The sequence below is a fragment of the Equus caballus genome, chromosome 11 (genome assembly GCF_041296265.1).
Source record: "Equus caballus isolate H_3958 breed thoroughbred chromosome 11, TB-T2T, whole genome shotgun sequence".
NCBI classification, from domain to species: domain Eukaryota; kingdom Metazoa; phylum Chordata; class Mammalia; order Perissodactyla; family Equidae; genus Equus; species Equus caballus.
Genome location: NC_091694.1, coordinates 21,638,359 through 21,660,679, shown reverse-complemented (window position 1 = coordinate 21,660,679; position 22,321 = coordinate 21,638,359). Strand labels below are relative to the sequence as shown.

General features: G+C 42.9%; 4 protein-coding genes across 4 annotated transcripts; all 4 read right to left on the bottom strand.

Moving 5' to 3' along the window:
* Positions 1–2,531: 2,531 nt before the first annotated feature.
* Positions 2,532–3,823, bottom strand: LOC100053733 (keratin-associated protein 4-11). The gene has a single exon (XM_023652533.2). It carries the CDS (start codon positions 3,753–3,755, stop codon positions 3,003–3,005), a length of 753 nt encoding a protein of 250 aa, XP_023508301.2. The 5' UTR covers positions 3,756–3,823; the 3' UTR covers positions 2,532–3,002.
* Positions 3,824–7,348: 3,525 nt separating this feature from the next.
* Positions 7,349–13,354, bottom strand: LOC138916244 (keratin-associated protein 4-11-like). Its single transcript, XM_070227306.1, has one exon. It carries the CDS (start codon positions 8,474–8,476, stop codon positions 7,769–7,771), a length of 708 nt encoding a protein of 235 aa, XP_070083407.1. The 5' UTR covers positions 8,477–13,354; the 3' UTR covers positions 7,349–7,768.
* An 840-nt stretch (positions 13,355–14,194) lies between these two features.
* LOC111775640 (keratin-associated protein 4-7-like) lies at positions 14,195–15,196 on the bottom strand. Its single transcript, XM_023652540.2, has one exon. It carries the CDS (start codon positions 15,189–15,191, stop codon positions 14,652–14,654), a length of 540 nt encoding a protein of 179 aa, XP_023508308.2. The 5' UTR covers positions 15,192–15,196; the 3' UTR covers positions 14,195–14,651.
* Positions 15,197–20,403: 5,207 nt separating this feature from the next.
* LOC138916245 (keratin-associated protein 4-8-like) lies at positions 20,404–21,422 on the bottom strand. The gene has a single exon (XM_070227307.1). It carries the CDS (start codon positions 21,417–21,419, stop codon positions 20,715–20,717), a length of 705 nt encoding a protein of 234 aa, XP_070083408.1. The 5' UTR covers positions 21,420–21,422; the 3' UTR covers positions 20,404–20,714.
* Positions 21,423–22,321: the final 899 nt, after the last annotated feature.

The window sequence follows — 22,321 nt, the reverse complement described above, 5'->3', positions numbered from 1 at the left end:
ATGGAGCTTTGTTAATTTATATTTTTCTAGAAATAGTTAATTTAATCATAATTTTCAAACATATTAGTATATACTTACACATAATGTTCTAATTTTTTTGTAAACCTCTACTCTTTTGGTAGCTGATTATTCCCCTTTTTAAGCATAATATTATTTGTCAGTCATTTAATCACTCTTCTTTCTCTCTTTCATCAGTTTTGCCACACTTTTCTATTTTATTAGCTCTTTATTATGTTCACATAATTTATTTTATCAAACTTTTACCTTTATTGTATTTATATAATAAATTTTATTAAAATTTTAAAAATATGTTATTATTAATTTTAAATTTCTTATTATAACCTTTCTTCTACATTGGGCAGACTCACTGATGGAGGTGGGGTGGGGATGCAATAGAAGGGGGACTCTCAAAGTGAGATCCCAAAGCCTGACTTCAAGCATGAACTCATATAACACTAACCTGCGCCAGTGTCATAGATAAAATAGAATATAAACTTTCACTCTTCCAATCTGAACAGAAAAGTTTTGGATACGTAAAACCCACAATATCATGGTCTACAACTTCCCCCATGATTTCAGGACTTACAAGATCATTACAATACTCCTGGCTTTTGTTTGTCAAATTTAAAGGATGTTTCCTCTTACTATATTCCATCTTGATTCAAATCAGCTAAAGCAGACTCCAAATGAGTTGTGTAAGAAGGGAATTATACTATTACAAGACAGTGTCATAACTCTATGATTATCTTGGCAACATTTCTCTAAAGACGTTTGAAGAAGCATGAAGCAGACTAGTGACGTCTTGAACAGATAATCTTAAACCTGATCAGCTGAGTAACTTAGGACAATTTCATAGCCTGGTAATTGACTAATCTCATAGTTAGTAAAAAGGATCAAGAACAGAGGTTCCTACCACAGGGCCACATTGTAATCACTGATAGTGTATTTTCAAGTTCATATTTTCAAATGCAAATGCTGGCACCACTCTTGGAAAGTCTAATTCTGATGTGCACCCCAGCTGAGCATCACTCAAGACTACAAATTAATTCCAATTAAAAAATCCTCAAGGAGCCAGCCTGGTGGCGCAGTGATTAAGTTCCCACATTCCGAGATTCAGCAGCCCGGGGTTCGCCGGTTCGGATGCTGGGTGCGTACGTGGCACTGCTTGGCAAGCCATGCTGTGGTAGGCGTCCCACATATAAAGTAGAGGAAGATAGGCAGGGATGTCAGCTCAGGGCCAGTCTTCCTCAGCAAAAAGAGGAGGATTGGCAGCAGATGTTAGCTCAGGGCTAATCTTCCTCAAAACATAAATAAATAGGGGCTGGCCCTGTGGCCTGCAGCAGCCCAGGTTTTTACCAGTTCGATCCTGGGCACAGACATGACACTGCTCACCAAGCCACGTTGAGGCAATGTCCCACATGCCACAACTAGAAGGATCTGCACTAAGATATACAACTATGTACCGGGGGGATTTGGGGAGATAAAGCAGGAAAATAAATAAAGAAAGAAAAGAAAAGAAAAGAAAATGAAAAAGTAAATAAATAAAAATAAAAAATCCTCAAAAGGAGAAACCGATTTCTGGAATTCCAGCCTCCCAACGTCAATATACATGAGGATGTTAAGTGAGGAGATGATTGAATTATGAGGAAGACCCTGAGAGACTCCCCTCAGGAACTCTCCACACTATCCAGATGAGGAGTAATTCCTCAAAAATGCAATGAAATATAACTCATCAAATTGTAATGGTTCTGTGTATATTGCCTTTTTCATGTCAATCCTTCCACAATAAAGTGGTTGAAGAAAAATAGAATGAAATATGCATTTCTTCTCAGCAGAATTCGACAGGAAATATAACTCACTTTGTGATTATAAATTCTGAAACATTGTTTGTTAGATGAAATGAATTGAACATGTTAAATTCTTTACAGAAGCTTTTCCTTCTTTCATTGACATGCACTCAGAAATCTAGGTTTACCCTGTTCTCCAAAATAGGGCCAATGCTATTGAGGAGAGTAATGTGTCAAGGATGTAATGTGTTTCTTTTTTTTGAGAAAGATTAGCCCTGAGCTAACTACTGCCAATCCTCCTCTTTTTGCTGAGGAAGACTGGCCCTGAGCTGACATCCGTGCCTATCTTCCTCTACTTTACATGTGGGACGCCTACCACAGCATGGTGTGCCAAGTGGTGCCATGTCCGCACTTGGAATCCAAACCTGTGAACCCCGGGCCGCAAAAGCAGAATGTGCGAACTTAACCGCTGCACCACTGGGCCAGCCCTGTAACGTTTTTTAATTAAGAGCTAAAGACGTGCATTAAATCTGTCCCAGTTTAGGATATTAAGACACATAAATGCATGTTGACATACACATACACACACACACACCACTTTTGTTCTAATATGTTAAATTATCTATATTTGATACAACATTCATTTTCAAAGTGGTTTCAACATAGGTTGTTTTTCTTGTGTCTTCATGTAAAATTGCCTACTTATGAAGTTAAAAGATCAAAATAGGGAATGATGCCAATGAATCCTTATGTGCAGAAAAGTTTATTAGAAAGCAGAGAAGCAACAAAACGTAAGAAATTCACTCCAGGAGAAAATACAGGCTGGACCTGGACCCCCAGGTCTGATGGTATCAAATCAGTACCACAGAAGGGCTACAAATAGTGTCCACCTTGTTGGAAGGATAATCTAGAACCTCAGTGTGATAAGGAAGAATGAGAAATTTAGAGGACTGGGATAATTTCTTAACTGGTGGATTGCAAATTAATTCATATTTGGTGCCCACAGTGAAAGGGAAATATAGCAAGGGAGAGAGTTTCAAATGAACCAGAATGTGCTTGGAGAGTCAGTGGGTCGGTGGTGGGCTCGTTGGAAACATGAGGCCCAACTCATTAAATATCAACCAAACTCCATGTATCCTAATGGTCAGCACAAAAGAAGGGTCTACATCTGTGAGGACAGAGGTAAACAGAAAAGGTGGTCACCGAGCAGGGGCCTCAGCAGCAAGAGGAGGGGCAGCACACAGGGCGGGGGCAGGTGGAGATGACACAGGTGGGGCGGTAGCAAGTGGTGTGGCAGGAGACCCGGCCACAGACTGGGCGCAGACAGCAGGAGGGGCGGCAGCAGCTGGCGCCGCAGCAGCTAGAACTGGAGCAAGAGGGCTGGCAGCAGCTGGAGATACAGCACTGGGGCTGGCAGCAGTTGGACACACTGCAGCTGGGGCGGCAGCAGCTGGAGATGTAGCACTGGGGCCTGCAGCAGCTGGACACATCACAGCTGGGGCGGCAGCAGCTGGACACACTGCAGCTGGGGCGGCAGCAGGTAGAGCCACAGCTACTGGATCCACTGCAAGAAGGGCGGCAGCAGCTGGAGATGCAGCACTGGGGCCTGCAGCAGCTGGACACATCACAGCTGGGGCGGCAGCAGCTGGACACACTGCAGCTGGGGCGGCAGCAGCTGGAGATGCAGCACTGGGGCCTGCAGCAGCTGGACACACTGCAGCCTGGGCGGCAGCAGCTGGAGATGCAGCACTGGGGCCTGCAGCAACTGGACACGCTGCAGCTGGGGCGGCAGCAAGTGGGCTGGCAGCATACAGATTGGCTGCAGCTGGGGCGAGAGCAGCTGGAGATGCAGCACTGGGGCCTGCAGCAGCTAGACGCATCACAGCTGGGGCGGCAGCAGGTCTCCTGGCAGAGGCCTTGGCCACAGCTGTGCTCAGAGCAGACGGAGCCACAACAGGAGCTGACCATGGTGTCGAGGTTGGAGGTTGTGGGTGGGTTTCCGGGAGAGTGAGGTTCTTGTCTGGGAGTCTCCTTGGCGCACATCCCCCTTTATACCCCGCTGAAGGGCTGCTATCTCCACGTCATTATTTCCTCGTTATTGTTTACCTGACTGGAAAAATTAATCATTTAATTACATAATTGTGTGTTTCTAGTCAAATACTCCCAAATGGAGGCAATAACACATTTTTTTTCCTGGTGTGCTCTCGTGTTTCCAACTGAAAGATTTGTCACCTCTCTTCCTTAGCGGGTGTCACCTTTGTTCCTGGTGGTTGCAGTGTCTCTTACAAAGCACTCATCACATGACTCTGACATTTATTTTTTAATATGACATTTCTTCCTATCTGTACACTACTGCCTGAAAACCATGGAGAACGGTGCTTACAATGCTAACGTATCTTTTGTCGTCAATGATGAGGGGCACCTGCTGGTCAGGTGAGATTCTGGAAGGAATTAGAAAGAAAGACCCATTTGAGGGGAAGGTGCTCCATCTATAATGGGGACGACTGTGGCATCTTGGATGGTCAGGGAGATGTCGGGCCCCAAGGGAGCCTCACACTCTGTGCCAGGTCTTATTCCGCTGTCTCAAGCTGAAGCACTTAGCGGTGACTCAATGCTTTCAAATAGTAAAAATACATTATTGCTATGCATCTTCCAGAATAGGCATTAAAAGTGGGAAGCTTTGATTTATCTTTTGATTATCAGACTTGCACAGTGGATGTTTCATTACAGAAGCATTCATTACATATAAACAATTTTTGGAGCGATTAAGCCTTCACTACCACGCATCTAAGCCATGCGTCGGCTGCAACGGGGCCATAACAGATGCACTCTCATGTCTTCCCTGTAGGTACTTGCATAAGACACGTGCATAGGAAACAGAGTTTGGCAACGATTAAAATAATGACAATTACTTTAATTAAATAACTAAAATCAAAACATGTACTCTGTGGATAAATTCCACACACCCTCAATGAAGGTGATGACATACTAACATCTATCATTTCTGAAGTGTTCACTGTGAACCAGGCATTATGCTGAAAATATTTGTTTTTAATCTTTAAGCCAACCCTATCCGGTAGTGTGTATCCTTATTACTATTTTAGTGGAAAAGGCAAAAGAAGCATAGAGAAGTTAAAGGAAAGAAAAACTTCTACAAGATTAAACTGAAAGTAAGCATTCCTTAATCTTAGAGTAGTTGAGGAAAGGATAAAGAAGAAAGCTTGCAAGCCTTTGCTGAAGCTGTTTCATCTTTCTGGAATGTTTCTTTTTCTTGTTGGCACTTCAAACTCCTATTCATCTGTCAAGACCCAGCTGAAATGCTTCTTCCTCAATGATATTCTTCCTGACAAACTACTCGATTCAAATATAATTCTTCCCAGCCTTGTGCTCCTAATTTAGCACACCCACAGTTATTTACTTCTGTCCTCCCCTCAGTTCCAATGCAGACACCTTAAAGGTATGAGCTACGACAATTATTTTTGTTACCATGTTGCTCAGCACAAGGGTGAGACGGAGGACACTAGTGATAACTGTTTGTTGAGCGTATGAAGTCTTTGTGATGACATGGGGGCATATCATGGTCGTTTAAAAATATATATCTTTTAACTGATGCAGAAAAGAGGGAGAAACATTCCAAACAAAGAGATCATAGTCTCATTTGAGGAAAATCACACTTACTGATGTGGTAAGTAACATGTCACCTGATTAATAACCTATGTGGAAGTTGTGGGAGTAGATTCGATCCAAAGGATGAGACGTGTTGTTTACAGATAACCATGGATACTGTGCTTAACGCACATGCGTCTGTTCACAGAGAGAATGGATAGGAAGGGGATAAACACCAAATGGTAACACTGGCTCTCCTTCACCTCCTGACTTCCCAGTTTTGCTCTCGTTGCTGGAAATAACCACTGTTCCCAGTTTGATGTCAACCAACCAAAAATATCTGCTGAACATCTATTGTCTTAGTTTGAATTCTGCCCAAAGACCCTGAGACAAAGATGTGAGCACGGACCGTTTACTTGGGAGGTGACCCCGGGAAATACAAGGGAGAAAGTGGGGAAAATAGTGGAGAAGAAGAAAAACCCAGAAAACCTGTGTTCGTGATGAGGTTGCCACTGTGGGCAACTGGGGAACAAAGCTGGGGCCATGTCTGAGGCTGGAGGTGGTCAGTGGCCATGACCGTATGCCTGGAAAATCCCAGAGAGTCAGCTGAGGCTTAGTGCTAACGGCGAGGTCAGACACAAGGCAGACTTAGAAAGACAATAAATTATGCACTAGCAATATTCATCTATAAATTGTAATGGAAAACACGTCCTCACAATTCTCAACAATAAACATAAAGAAATGTGTAAATAAATCTGCCAAGCAGTACGGTTGGCCTGTAGGGAAGAAAAAGTGTTAACATTTCCTGAAGGACATAAAATCTTATTTGAATAAACATCAGAACAAGAAATGTTTGGCCAAAGCTGGATTTGTGAATAAGTACATGCATGTGATATAAACACATTTAATAAGGACGTCCCTCCATTTGTAACAATGAGTCTTGAATGGGACTGGCAAAGCCTAATGAAGGGGAAGTCATTTTTGATCACAAGCTTTGTGTTCTTTTAACTTGTAAAAAGTGTGTGTTTGTGTTTAAGTGATATAATAGTCCTTAGAAAAGAATCATTGTGATTTAATAAAATTCACAATTTTTTCTGTCGATTCAGTTGCATACGTATTCTGCTGTGAGGTTTATAGTCCTATTTATCATGCACTAAAAGATTAAACAGACATGTCATTCAATCATTCTCCCTCTCAAATTATCTATAGTGAATGCCAGATTGGTTCTGGGGACCATTTGGGTCCCCGGGAAGCAGACGCTGATGGAGGTTAGCAGGCAGGAAGTTTGTTGAGGGATGCTCTTGGGATTAACACCTGTGGAAGGGACGAGAAGGAAGCAGGAATGGACATGGAGAAAGGAAGCTGGGATGCAGTCTCAGTGGAGATCTCTGCAGACTGCTGAGCATGACCCGGGAAAGAGGTCTCTTGGGCAAAAACTCAGCAGGACCTCTGGCCTTTCAGCAGGCCTGCTTCATTCATTTACATGCCCCGCTCTGCCCTGAAGGCAGCCCCTCTGGAAGCTCTGACTGTCAGAATAAAGCAGAACCACCAGGTAGTGGAGAAAGGACTCACTGCATGTGCCTTCTGAGCAGAAAAGACACAGACTTTGCTAAACTATCTATTGGCTGCTTTCATGGGTGAAAAAAACTGAAAGCTGATAATTTTTAAAAATCGTGAATTGTGATCAGTCTTTCCAAAACTTTTCCTATTACTGTTATTCATGGATGCTCCATGACATTCGTTTTACTCTGTTTTTCTCTACAGACAATAAGATGACCAGATGAGTTGTCTGAGACTAAAATGACTTTCTAGGGGAAACTAGGCAGTGACCAAGGCCATTGGCCCTCTGCTGGAGGTTGACTGATTTGTGCTGTCTGTCTGACAGGTGTTGGAAAGTAAAATTACCCAGGACCCAAATATAAAATATTTAAAAAGACAGTTACAATCGCATTCAATTTTCAGTGCCAATAGAAAGAGATTTATTTTGGTACATGGAAATAGCAAGATATAAGAAAGTCTTTGCAAAGGAGTAGACAGAAAGACTTCAGTGGAGTTCGATGTCACAGGGGTTAAACTCTGTGGCCCCACAAGTGATGGAGAGAATCTTCAAATTCCTTGAGTACGAAGAACGGATGTCCTGAAGGCAAAGGGAGGAATGTTGGGGGAATTTAATTCATCAGGAGATTGTAATGAATTCATTTGGAAGGGAAGGAGTTTGGACAGAAGTTAGAATGTGGACACAGAACTAACAGGACTGGGGTTTGCTTATGGGTCTCAAGAGAACAATTCTCTTGAGCACTGCACATTTTTGAAAAGGTGGGTCTGCATCTGTGGGGAGGGAGGCAGTGAGGAAGGGCTGCGTTCAAAGCAGAGGTTCAGCAGCAAGAGGAGGGGCAGCACACAGGGCGGGGGCAGGTGGAGATGACACAGGTGGGGCGGTAGCAAGTGGTGTGGCAGGAGACCCGGCCACAGACTGGGCGCAGACAGCAGGAGGGGCGGCAGCAGCTGGAGTCGCAGCAGCTAGAACTGGAGCAAGAAGGCTGGCAGCAGCTGGAGATGCAGCACTGGGGCCTGCAGCAGCTAGACACACTACAGGTGGGGCGGCAGCAAGTGGGCTGGCAGCACACAGATTGGCTGCAGCTGGGGCGAGAGCAGCTGGAGATGCAGCACTGGGGCCTGCTGCAGCTAGACACACTGCAGCTGGGGCGGCAGCAGCTGGAGATGCAGCACTGGGGCCTGCAGCAGCTAGACACACTGCAGCTGGGGCGGCAGCAGCTGGAGATGCAGCACTGGGGCCTGCAGCAGCTAGACACACTGCAGCTGGGGCGGCAGCAGCTGGAGATGCAGCACTGTGGCCTGCAGCAGCTGGACACGCTGCAGCTGGGGCGAGAGCAGCTGGAGATGCAGCACTGGGGCCTGCAGCAGCTGGACACACTGCAGCTGGGGCGAGAGCAGCTGGAGATGCAGCACTGGGGCCTGCAGCAGCTAGATACATCACAGCTGGGGCGGCAGCAGGTCTCCTGGCAGAGGCCTTGGCCACAGCTGTTCTCAGAGCAGATGGAGCCACAACAGGAGCTGACCATGGTGTCAGAAGGTGGAGGTTCTGAGTGGGTTTCCAGGAGAGTGAAATTCTCGAATGTGATCTGCTCTTGCCCTCTGTCACTTTTATACCCTGCTGAGGGCTACTTTGACCATGTGCAGGACTCTTCTGATTGTTGTTTGTCCTAATAGAAAACCAGTTAGTTTTAGTAAATTAAATAATTGTGTTTATCTGGTAAATATGCCTATAAATAGAGAAGGCACCATTTCCTTTTCCTGTTGTATTATGAGCTATCCGATTTGTTTATAGCAAAGTGAATCAGCTCCCAGATTTCTTCCCTTGTCTGATGTGTCTTTAAAGTAGACCCTTCATATAACATTGTTTCATTGGATTTCACAAGGGTTAATTCTTCATTTGTGCATTTCACTCCAGGATAATATGTTGAGAATGGCTTTATGATGACTAAGTCTCCTCTTCTGTCAAAGAGGTTAAGAGCAAGTCATAGGAAATGCTGGTAGGAAAATAGGATGAAAGACCCATCTTGGAGGGAGGGCAGTCACTTGGGTGCAATGAGGAACACTGTGATTCCTTTGGTTTTCCTAGATGGTTAGTGAGGTATAAAGGATCCCAACAAAGTTCCTATGTGTTTTGTCTTATTGAATCTATTCAATTTGAAACAATTACAATGCAATGATTCACTACTTTTAAATAGTAAAGATGCATTGGTATGATGAGTCCTTTTAAGATTATTATTGACGTGTTCTTCAGAGATGGGGTATCATAAGGGGGTATTTTTAATCTTATTTTGGTAGGTCAACATACCCAATGGAATATGTATAGTTGAATATTTTCTTATATTCTGGGCTATTGTCTCTCAACAAGATATGTTTGAGATATTTTGCTTGATATAAATGAGATACAAGGGTTAAGCCTTAATCTCTGTCCCATATGCACTTGAATAAGACAAACAAAACACATACATAGGAGTTTGGCGACTATTTAGAGTATTGTGCGATTAGTAAACAAAATAATTATGTATTTAAATTCAAACACTTCTTATGAAATATGAGATAATGCTGATAGTTACTATTTTCGAGTGTTTACTGTGTGTCAGGAGTTTTCTGAGTCCTCTATAATTGGCATCTTGTTTACACTTCATAGGACTCTGTAAGGTAGACACAATTTTTCTGAATTCTTTAGACGTGAGGTAATTGAGGCTCAGATAGATTGAAGTCACACTGAAGTCAGTAGAGAAGGTGGTTCCCTCCTAGAATGTTCAAAGAAGGGATGAAGAATAATAAGCCCATGTCATTTCTCACAGTGTTTCATTTGTGTGAATATATTTTCTCCCTTGTCAACTCCGCAAACTCTTGCTCATACTCAAATGTCCAGTCCAGATACCAATTCATCTCTAGTATCTTTCTTGACATCTACCACACTCAAAACGAACCCTTCCCTCCCTCTTGTTCCAAGACATGCCTGTGATCTAGGGTATCACACTTTATCATAATTGGTTTATATCTCTATTGCCCATCCTTCTGTTTATCCCATGAGGTCAGAGACTGTCTTATTCACAGTTATAAATATGGTGCCTAGAAATTGCCCTAAATGAATGTTAGTTGAGTGAACGTGGGATTTATTGAAAACATGGGGCATTTACTCACCCTTTAACACACTGTAGATAATCTAGATGGATGGAGAAGACAGGAGAGAGCATTCAGACAATGGAGAATGGATGGGAGTATATTTTTGGCTTTTGATGGAGTAAATGACTTGTCTGGATGATATGTTTAGGAGAGTAGAGAAAAACATACTCCACTGATAGAAAGAGAAGAATGTAAGGTTGTTCAGAGAAAGCAGATATCGTATCATCACACAGTTGAGAGAAAAGTGTGAGCACATATCTAGGCTTTTAAAATATTATTTGGCTGGGGGTATGTGGAGTGACAGGAAGCGGGAAGAAAGTTTACGTGGTGGTTGCAGTCTAAGGGTGAGAGATGAACGCCTGTCTAGGTGGTGACAATGTGTGCGAAAAGGAAGATATTGATGCAATAGACATTTCAAGGAGAGTCAACCAGGACCACTTACACAATAGGCAACTGAGGTATCAGGAGACTTCAGCATTGAAGATGACTCATAATTTAGTATTTTTTCAATTGTATACACACACATTTTGCAATTAAATTCTGACAGTGAGAACACAATCATTTCTAATTTAAAAATGCATAGAAAAAAACACCATAAACAGTGTAAAAAGACAAATGACTAAATGAATAAAAATGCTTGAAATATATACCAAAGTTATAGGGTTAATCGCCTTAATACATAAAGCACTTCTAAAATTAGACTAGAAAAATGGCCAAAAGTATGACAGAAAAATAAAATGCAAATCTTTCTTCACCGTATGAAAATATCCAATCTCACGCATAAGAATTGAACTGAAATTATTTATTTATTTATTTATTTTTAAAGATTTTTTTTTTAAATTTTTTCCTTTTTCTCCCCAAAGGCCCCCCGGTACATAGTTGTGTATTCTTCGTTGTGGGTTCTTCTAGTTGTGGCATGTGGGACGCTGCCTCAGCGTGGTCTGATGAGCAGTGCCATGTCCGCGCCCAGGATTCGAACCAACGAAACACTGGGCCGCCTGCAGCGGAGCGCGCGAACTTAACCACTCGGCCACAGGGCCAGCCCCTTGAACTGAAATTATTTTTGATACTGCTTGTCACCTGTGAGACTGTCAAAAATTTAAACTTTGACAATATTGTCAGATAGTGAGACTATGTGGAAAGAGGCATGCTCAGGCTTTTCTCGTGAAGATTTGACAATAAGCAGCGTTATTCTTTGACTCAGCTATCCCAATTCTACAAATTGTTCAAAACATACTCAGGAAAAAATATGAAAAGATGTTACACAAGATTATTCATAGCAGTGCTGTTTGTAAAAACAAAACAGCAACAACAAAAACTAAATACTACCCCAGGTCCTTCAATAGGGTCCTGGGGAATAAACTATGGTGCATTCCCATGATGGAGTACTATGCAGCAGTAAAAAGGAATAAGGAGTCTCTCTATATGCTACTATGAAGTATTCTCCAGGATATATTGTTAAGAGATGATAAAGAAGATGGAGAAAAGTGTCTATAGTGTTCTACAAGGTGTCTAAAAACAAGGGAAACAAAATTTATTTGCGTACATTACATTTTCTTAAATAATGGAAGAAATAGAGAAAGAGAAGATGAGAAAACAAGAAAGAGGGACTTACGGTTCCAGCCAAGATGGAGTAACAGGGATTGTATTTACCCTCCTGCTTGAAACTACTAAAACACCAGACAAAAATAAATCAGACAATGGTTTTAGATGTTGGCTGTCAGACAGGGCAGAACACTGGCACATTAGAGAAAGGGAACAAATGAGAGAAAGGATCCTTTGGATTGCTTGGTTTATTTCTTGACAAGAGTTTCTGGGGTGCAGCTCTGGGAGAGAGAACCAGGAAGAGCCTGGTAATCGTCCTGACTGGAGGAGATAGAGCTGGGATGGAGTCAAGACAGCTGGAATTCACAGGGCAGAGTAGCAGAGAGGAGAGAGTTTCAGAGAGAACCCCAGAGATCTGCAGAAGACCCACCTCTCTTCAGCTGTCTACTGATGAGCGCATATGTGTGAAGAAACTACCTAACAGCAGAGAAAGAGCCCCCCAGCTCCGTAAAAGGCAGAGGGAACAATCCTTGGAGCTGACACAGGGCCAGAAATAGTACATGCTCCCAGGAGCCAGAGTGAAAAACCTTGTAATTCACTGTTGATTGGTTAGAGTACTCTGAAGAGTATTTTCTCAGGAGTGGGCAGGTTTTTCCCTAGAGGGAAGGCTGTTCTGGCCCTGCCTCACACAGCTTATAAGCAAGTCTTGAAAGGATAAAACTGTTAAGTCAACTTAATTACATCCCAGAAAAATCAATTACTTGGACTACATCAAACTAACAAATTTTTACTCTTCAAAAGATACTGCTTAGGAAATAGAAATGTAAGCCACCCTTGTGAAAATACTTACGGAACATACATCCAGCAGGATTTGTATACAGACCATATAAAGAACTCTTACTACTCAATGATGAGAGAAACAACCCAACAAAAAGTGGGCAAAAGATTTGAACAGACATTTACCAAAGAAAACATACAGATGGCAAATAAACCCATGAAAAGATGTTCAACCACATTGACCATTAGGAAGAGTCAAACTAAAACCACAAGGACAGAACGCTGTACGTTCTCTGGAATGGTTGACATTAACAAGACTGACTTTACCAAGAGGTGGTGATAATGTGAGGCCATTGGAGCTCTCATACAAGGAATATAAAATGGCACAATAGCTTTGTAAAATAGTTTAACTGTTTCTTAAAAGAGTTATAGATACACCTACCATGTGATCTAGCCATTCTACACCAAAGTACTTACCCAAGATAAGTAAATGCATATGTCCATACAAAGACTTGTTCACAAATGTTCATGGTGACTTTGTTTGTAACAGAAAAAAATCTGGAAATAACCAAAGTGTTCACCAACAGATGAATGGATAAACAAATGTGGTCTGTCCATACAATGAAATACTTCTCAGCCATAAAAAGAAATGAACTGGTGATGCACACAACAGCACGAATCTCAACATAATCATGCTGAATGAAAAGCCAGACAAGATAGAGAAAACAACGTAGGATTCCATTTATAAAATTCTAAGAAATGCAAACAAATTTATAGTGCCAGGAGATCAGTAGCACCTGGGAGTGGTGGATGGGAAGGAATTACAAAGGGTGTGATGGCTGTTCATTATCTTGATGTGGGTGTTGGTTTCATGAATATATATCAAAACATCAAATCGTACACTTTAAGTATGTGCAGTTTTTGTATGTCAATTATACCTTAATAAAGCTGGGAAGAAATGAAGAAGATAATGGAAATATCAACCATAATTTGACTGAGAGAAGGTGGAAGGGATAGGGTGGAGAAGATAGGGACAGAAGCTAAATTTCTTTGAATGACCTTGTTTTGTAGCTTTGACTTTAGACCCATGTAAATATTTTACATAATTATAAAATGCAATTAAAATTTTAGAAATCTCTCAAGCCACTAGAACAACGATGATAACAAAGGAATCTATCTGTATATGCAGTCATAACTTCAGAAAAGCAACTATTCCAAGATCAAAAATAAATAAATAAAACAAAACTGAAAAACTATCTCAAGTTTGTTTTCAGTAACCATATTGTTGTCACTACAGTTAAGTGTTGCTTAAGGATGGGGACATGTTTTGAGAAATGTGTCCTTGTGCGATTTTGTCATTGTGCAAACATCATAGAGTGCACACATACAAACCTGGATGGAATAGGTTGCTACACACCTAGGCTCTATGGTACTAAACTTATGGGACCACCATTGTACACGTGGTCTGTTGTTAACCGAAAGGTCGTTATGCGGTGCCTGACTGTATTGCTAATATTATTCTGAGATTGTTGGGAAAACATTATAGAATAAAGAGAATGAGTAATTACATTGATGCCCCTGAGAACTGGTATTTTTGTCATGGGAGAAATGAGGTTCTAAGTAAGATATACGAGGTTAAGTAAAAACCCTGTAGTTCTCAGCAGAAACCCATGACATGGTTCCATCTCTATTGAAAGATTGACAAAGCCATGTTGTCTGTGCTACAAGTATAGGTAAAGTAGGATTGTCCAGACTGCAGAGGAAATCTTAAAGAAGAGTGTCATCACACTGAATTTTCATACAGGAAAGTGGTGGTTTATTTTGGCATTGAGTTATAACATAGAAAAATTTGGAGAATAACAAGTATAAAAGAGAATTTTCATTGGACAGCCAAGAGAGAGATTATAAAAATCTGTCACGTAGAAGTACTGAAGTCAGGCTTCGGCTCCTTGAGCTTCATGGCCTGGTGCCCAAAAGCTAAAAGGGAGAATTTGTCAACGCAATAGTCGGTGTGTTATAAGCAAATTTACAGTTAGATAAGAGGGAGAGGTTCAGAAGGAGTAGAATTTGGACTGGTGCCAGAATGTGCTCACAGAGTTAGTGGGCCTATGGTGGGCTCAATAAAATCATGAGACCCTACTCAGGTGAGCTACATCAACCCCACTCCATGTCCTAATGGTCAGCACAAAAGGAGGGTCTACATCTATGGGGATAGAGGTAAATGGAGACAGTGGACACAGGGCAGGGGGCTTAGCAGCAAGAGGAGGGGCAGCACACAGAGCGGGGGCAGGTGGAGATGACACAGGTGGGGCGGTAGCAAGTGGTGTGGCAGGAGACCCGGCCACAGACTGGGCGCAGACAGCAGAAGGGGCGGCAGCAGCTCGACCCACAGCTAGAGGGGTGACAGCAGCTGGAGATGCTGCAAGAAGGTTGGCAGCAGCTGGAGATGCAGCATTGGGGCCTGCAGCAGCTGGACACACTGCAGCTGGGGCGGAGGAAGGTGGGCTGGCAGCACACAGACTGCTGGCACTGGGGCCTGCAGCAGCTGGAGATGCAGCACTGGGGCCTGCAGCAGCTGGACACACTGCAGCTGGGGCGGAGGCAGGTGGTTCTGCAGCACGCGATCTGACAACAGCTGGGGCGGCAGCAGGTCTCCTGGCCACAGCCCTGGTCAGAGCAGACGGAGCCACAACAGGAGCTGACCATGGTGTCAGTGGAAGGCTTGGGGTTCCACAAGTGGGTAGGAGTGGGTTTCACAAGAGTGGTTTCCTGAGTTTGAGAGTCTCCCATCCCGCTCCCCTTTTATACTCCGCTGAGTAGCTGATGTTACCATGAGTAACAGGCTTTCCCTGTTGTTTTTCCTGCTGGGGAGTTAATTAATATTACTGAGTTAATAATTGTGCTTATTAGGTTAAACATGCCAGAATTTCTAAGAAAAGCATCATTTCCTTCTTCTGCAGCGATTCATTGATCGTGTTAAGCCAGGTGACACCACTTTCATGTTTCTTCCTCTGCCTATGTGTCTTCCAAGTTGGGAATATCATACGATATTCTATTACAGAGATTTTACATGTGTCACCTTTTCCTTTTCTTTGCATGATTCTAGATAATATTTTGAGGACGGTTATCACAAGGCCAAATCTCTTTATATGTCAAAGGAGAAAAATGCCTGCTGCTGTCCGGTGGAGCGCTGAGAAGGAAACAGGGGGAAAGACTCACCATTGGGGTTACTTGTGCATGATGGGGGATCTGTGGTCTGGGGGCCTGGTGGCCTTTATACTCTCGTACAATGAGGGGAGACTCGGATGTGTTTCCTGGGTGACTGGGGGCTCAGGAGGTTACAAAGTCGTCCCAATCTCACTGTAATGATGCTCCTCAAGAGTTAGTTTTTAATCACTCCTTCCAATGGGCAGACTTTTCCTTACAAAGACAAACTTCTTCCCCAGGAATCTTCACACACAGTAGGCTAAAGGCGAGTGCGTTGACGTACCTGCTGATGGGCCAACAGATGCAATGCCTTCTGCATTATGTGGAAGGTTTCATTTAAAGCCTTTCTCTTTACCCTTTCAGTAATTTGAATTCAAGTCACTCTGCTTAGATAAAGAGGATATAAACAGATAAGCCTTACTCTTTGTCCTGTAGGCACGTAAATAAGATATATTAAGAGGCACGATTTTGGCAAATATTCAAAGCATCAAAGTATTAGGGTCCACAATGAGCGTTATGTGTATGAGTCGTATGTACTTGCAGTGAAAAGTGAGATAATATAAACAGCTACTGTTTGGGAGTGCTGCCACGTGCCAGACATTCTGCTGAATGCTCTGTAGTTATTGTCTTGGTCTTTCCTCTCAAAGAACAGTGAGCTGCTCATTATTCTCTTAGAGTCACACAGAAGTGCGTTAAGTTGTTAGATCCTGTCAGTCTGTGAAGGGTAAGCAGTACCAATTCCACACCTTTGGTTGCGCTGTTTTATCCTCTTAGAATGCTTCTCCTACTTCATCTCAGCAGTTTCTTACCATTCCTTTAAGTACCAGCCCGGATGTCTCCTTCTCCCATGTTTTCCTTGACACACATTTTTCTAAACCTCCACTCCTCATCCTTTATGCTTGCTATCACATTGTGGAAGTCTCAGACTTCACACGTCCGGTTCTAACCTAAACCCGCTTGCCTGTCCGTCTCCAGCTGGATGGTCAACACCTGAGTGGACACTTGAACCACATGTTGTTATCATCATGCGTGGAGCGGAGGACGCCATCAGTGTTTCCTTTTTATTCCTAGAAATCACTTTTTAAATTATATTTTGGAATTGTGCCAAATATCTTTGTTTCCAAAGTAAATTCTCTGAAGGGGACCACGTTTAAGGAATTCTCCTATTCCTGTGCCTTCCTTGCAGGCCCGCCCTCCCCCAGAGATGGCCATATTTATAATTTAACATTTTCCTTCCCATTGCTATTTTAAATATAAATATATTTGGGTTTCATACTTGTATCACCTTTGTTTCTTAGATAAATGGTTGTATACTGCGCACTTTGTTCCAACTGGCTTTTCTCCACTTAACAATTGATCCCAGAGCTCAGCTCACAGTGGTATGTTCAGATATCCTTCATTCCATTCTCAGCCACAATGGAGTCCATTCTGCGGACACCATACAGCTTATTTAGCCAGTCTCCTGTAGATGGACATTTGGGTTGTTTCCAGGCGTTCACTATTAAAATAATATTGTGCCTTGAAAACAAGAAGTATTTTTGTTATTTTGAGGATTGAGAGTTCAATGTGTATCTACAAGATCTACCTTGTTGATTTTGTTTAGTTCTTTCATATTCTTATTAATTTTTCTCCTCATCTTCTCACCTTAAATGCAAAGTGTGTTAAAGTCTTCAGTTGCTGGTCTCTTTCTCTTCTATTCTCGCATCACCTGTGATCTCTGTTTCTGAAGTTCAGCTGTGTAGTTATATTTTCACTGAGCCTTTACCACGAGAAAGCGTCCCACGTTGTCTCCTGTGATGCTTTTTGTGTGACTCCAACTTGTTTGATAACAAAATCGGGACCCCTGCTTTCTTTTATTTGCATATTCTGTGATATAACCTCCTCTATTCCCTTACTTATAGCGCTCTGAGGCTGGTTGTTTTAGCTGTATCTTGTGTCTACAGCATAGTAGTGGGTGTTTACTTTTCAGTCAATCTGCAAATCTCTTTCTTTTTACCTGTGAGTTGAGACTCTTACATGTGTTGGTGTAACCATTGATCAATATGTTTGGCTTTAGTTGTGTCATTTTATTATAAATATAGTGATATACCTATGTAATATAATAAATAGTCATATATAATAATAGTGATATATAATAATAGTGATATATAACATGTAGTGAATTATGTTTTATATATAATATGTATGTTAAATAGTTATGTCTCTATCGCTGTATCTCTGTAACTAATCTTTCACTATTTGTTTTATTCCCTCTCTGTTTCTCTCTCTCTCTCTCTCAATGTGTATTTTGGTACTCAGGAAGATTTGTATCTTGTACTAACAGCTACCTTCGTATAAATGTCTTTATATAATACCCGATGAGTCTGATTTTTTGGCTATCGTCAGTTGATTCTCTTCTTTCAGAAACATTAGAATTACCTACTTACTTCTTAGTCCTCCCTGTCCTTCCGCATCAGATTTGAGTTCCTATTTAATACCCGTAGGCAATCAGCAATATTTTCTATATTATGTATTCTCTCTCCTTTCTCTCCATTTTTTGGTAATTGTCCTACATCTGCATGGTCAGTACATGGCCGTTACACATCATATTGCCTCTCTCATGTTCCACACTCAATGTTAGTTCTATGAATAATATGGATGCATATTATATGTGCATCCAAACATATGCATGTGTGTATGTAGAACGCCCTCTGCTAGTCCTCGTGTAGATGTCCCTCCAGTATCTTCAGTCATTTGGGTTGGTTGGAGCTCGTTCACGAGTAAATTCCTCAGGATAGCCCCACGGGGAGAACATTCACTGAGGTCCTTCGTGTTCACAGGAGTCTTTTGTGGCCTTTATAGCTGGAGTTCAGTTGGGCTAGACAGAAAATCCTTGGTTCATATTTCCTTTCTTAAGTGTCTTTAAAATGTTAGTCCATTACCTTCTGACATAAAGTATTGCCATCAAAAAGTGTGAACACAATCCACTTCCCCTTTCCTTATAACTGACATGGATTTTTTGTCTAGATCTTCATTGAGTTTCTCTTTTTAAAAAAATCCAATAGTTTTATAACATTGTGTCTCAATTTTGAGCGCTGTGGGCTGCTTTTTCCAGGTGTGTACAAGTGAGCTTTTATTTGAATTTCAATTCTTAGTATTCATTGTGTTTCATAGCTTTGTTTTTCTTCTTTGAAGATCTATTATAGATATTCTCTGTGTATTTTCTCTGTCACTTTTTCCTTCAAAATCCCTTTGTATCTTTCTTCATTTCAGTCTTCAAGATGGGTTTGGAAATTCCATACAAATGTTAAAATCAGCTTCTAAGCATCCACTAATCAGCGTACTGGGATTTTGATTGCGATTGCATTGAATCTTTAGACTGATTGACGGAGAATGGGCATCTTAGCGATACTGAGCGCGCCGGTCCACGAAGGGGGTGTGTCTCCATTCCTTTAGCTCTTCCCTGATTTGTCCTTCTGCAACGGTGCAGCTTTGCAGGCAGAGTTCTTCCACAGTTTTGTATTTTTTCCCTGAGCATCTTGCGTTCTTGATGCCTTTGTAAATAGAATTGCTCTCATTTAAACTTAATTATGTCGTAGTTTGTTGCTAGTATACCAAATACAATTAATTTGAGTACACTGACCTTATATGTCACGTCCCTGTTAAATTCACTTGTTAGTTTCTTGAGTTGTTTTGAGTGTAGGAGCCCAAATTTCTGTCTAGTTGTCACCTCAAGTGAGTAACTGATGATTTATTTTCATGCTCTCTTTCTTCAGTGAGCCAGCCCCCTAGCTCCCTCTCCAAACTAGGCAGCTTTGGTGGGGCTCTCAGATTGTGGAGTAAGGAACTGTCTTTTAGGGGACCGTGTCCCCATTTGAATCACAGATACCTGCACCTAAAGAAAAGCTCCAAAGCTCAGTCTCGTTCATATAAATAAAGCACAGGGAGAAATATAGTGTACAAACCAGTGGAAAAATGTCTAGAAAAATATTAAAAAGTAAACACATCAGTGACTTTTGTTGAGAACCTCCACTAGGGTGGCGGCTCCCTTAGTGCAGAGAGTTTTGTGTGTGTTACTCTCCGCTGTTACCCCCGCACCTTTAACAGTGTCGCCACGTAATAAATGCTCAATGAATACTTTTTAAATGAATGAGTGAAGATTTTGGCATTTGGAAGGATCAATGAAAGGAGACTCACTTTTCAGGAAAAACGCTTGACCCCCGTTTCCACACAGAAACACCTGACAGGAAGTCAATACTGCTCTCTGCTGTGGTCATGCCACGGTTTCCACCAAGCACCTTGTCTTATGAAGGACCTGCTGCACTCCTCTAGGTTGCCTGTCTGTCTTTGCAGTGTATATGGATTTGAAATCTCCTATCAAAAGAAAAAATGCGTGAGGACTAAGGTCCTATTGTAAATAGGGGCAGAATCAGCACACACTTGTTTTGCTGCGTGGATGACACCCGTGTCATGGAGCGCGAGTCTGAAGACAAACGTGCAGACTGTGCCAAATAGCACATTGCAGCTACGACAGCGGATGTGACCACGAAGCACGTATTGTGTTCTTTTTACTTTTATTTACGTGGAGTCCGCCAAACTCCCGGTTTCACTTCTTTGTTCTTTTCCTTGGAGACATTCATAGTCTTAGGTGATTTGCTCATGAACTAAGGAGGCATCTAGGAATAAATCAGGCAGTGAATAATGAACCATTTACGGAGAAGTGATAAGACCATGTGGTGTGTCCTGCAGGAACAGGTCAGGTACTCTTGTCTAGAAACTGAAGACAAAATCTCAAGGGAGCCACAATCACGCTGAATTTTTAATGCAGGGAGAAGTAACTTTATTTTGTTACAGAAATATAGCAGGGTACAGAAAAGCCCTAGAAAAAAGAAGTCAGGAGAATGATTTCACCACTGGTCAGGTTGAAGGGTAAACTCGGTTAAGCGTAAGTGCTCGGGACCACATCTGTCTCCTGCAACAGCGTGACCCGGTTCCCCAATGGAATCCTGAGGCCCAGTTCAGTCAAGTGACCTCAAGCACACTCCCTGTTTCCTAAAGGTCAGCATAACAGTGGGGTCTATATCTGTGAGAACAGAGGTAGACAGACGGTGGTCACAGGGCAGAGATTCAGCAGCAAGCGGAGGGGCAGCACACAGGGCGGGGGCAGGTGGAGATGACACAGGTGGGGCGGTAGCAAGTGGTGTGGCAGGAGACCCGGCCACAGACTGGGCGCAGACAGCAGGAGGGGTGGCAGCAGCTGGAGCCACAGCAGCTAGAATTGGAGCAAGAGGGCTGGCAGCAGCTGGAGATGCAGCACTGGGGCTGGCAGCAGCTGGACACGCTGCAGCTGGGGCGAGAGCAGCTGGAGATGCAGCACCGGGGCCTGCAGCAGCTGGACACATCACAGCTGGGGCGGCAGCAGCTGGACACATCACAGCTGGGGCGGCAGCAGCTGGACACACTGCAGCTGGGGCGGCAGCAGCTAGAGATGCAGCACCGGGGCCTGCAGCAGCTGGACACACTGCAGCTGGGGCGGAGGAAGGTGGGCTGGCAGCACACAGACTGCTGGCACTGGGGCCTGCAGCAGCTGGAGATGCAGCACTGGGGCCTGCAGCAGCTGGACACACTGCAGCTGGGGCGGAGGCAGGTGGTTCTGCAGCACGTGATCTGACAACAGCTGGGGCGGCAGCAGGTCTCCTGGCCACAGCCCTGGTCAGAGCAGACGGAGCCACAACAGGAGCTGACCATGGTGTCAGTGGAAGGCTTGGGGTTCCACAAGTGGGTAGGAGTGGGTTTCACAAGAGTGGTTTCCTGAGTTTGAGAGTCTCCCATCCCGCTCCCCTTTTATACTCCGCTGAGTAGCTGATGTTACCATGAGTAACAGGCTTTCCCTGTTGTTTTTCCTGCTGGGGAGTTAATTAATATTACTGAGTTAATAATTGTGCTTATTAGGTTAAACATGCCAGAATTTCTAAGAAAAGCATCATTTCCTTCTTCTGCAGCGATTCATTGATCGTGTTAAGCCAGGTGACACCACTTTCATGTTTCTTCCTCTGCCTATGTGTCTTCCAAGTTGGGAATATCATACGATATTCTATTACAGAGATTTTACATGTGTCACCTTTTCCTTTTCTTTGCATGATTCTAGATAATATTTTGAGGACGGTTATCACAAGGCCAAATCTCTTTATATGTCAAAGGAGAAAAATGCCTGCTGCTGTCCGGTGGAGCGCTGAGAAGGAAACAGGGGGAAAGACTCACCATTGGGATTACTTGTGCATGATGGGGGATCTGTGGTCTGGGGGCCTGGTGGCCTTTATACTCTCGTACAATGAGGGGAGACTCGGATGTGTTTCCTGGGTGACTGGGGGCTCAGGAGGTTACAAAGTCGTCCCAATCTCACTGTAATGATGCTCCTCAAGAGTTAGTTTTTAATCACTCCTTCCAATGGGCAGACTTTTCCTTACAAAGACAAACTTCTTCCCCAGGAATCTTCACACACAGTAGGCTAAAGGCGAGTGCGTTGACGTACCTGCTGATGGGCCAACAGATGCAATGCCTTCTGCATTATGTGGAAGGTTTCATTTAAAGCCTTTCTCTTTACCCTTTCAGTAATTTGAATTCAAGTCACTCTGCTTAGATAAAGAGGATATAAACAGATAAGCCTTACTCTTTGTCCTGTAGGCACGTAAATAAGATATATTAAGAGGCACGATTTTGGCAAATATTCAAAG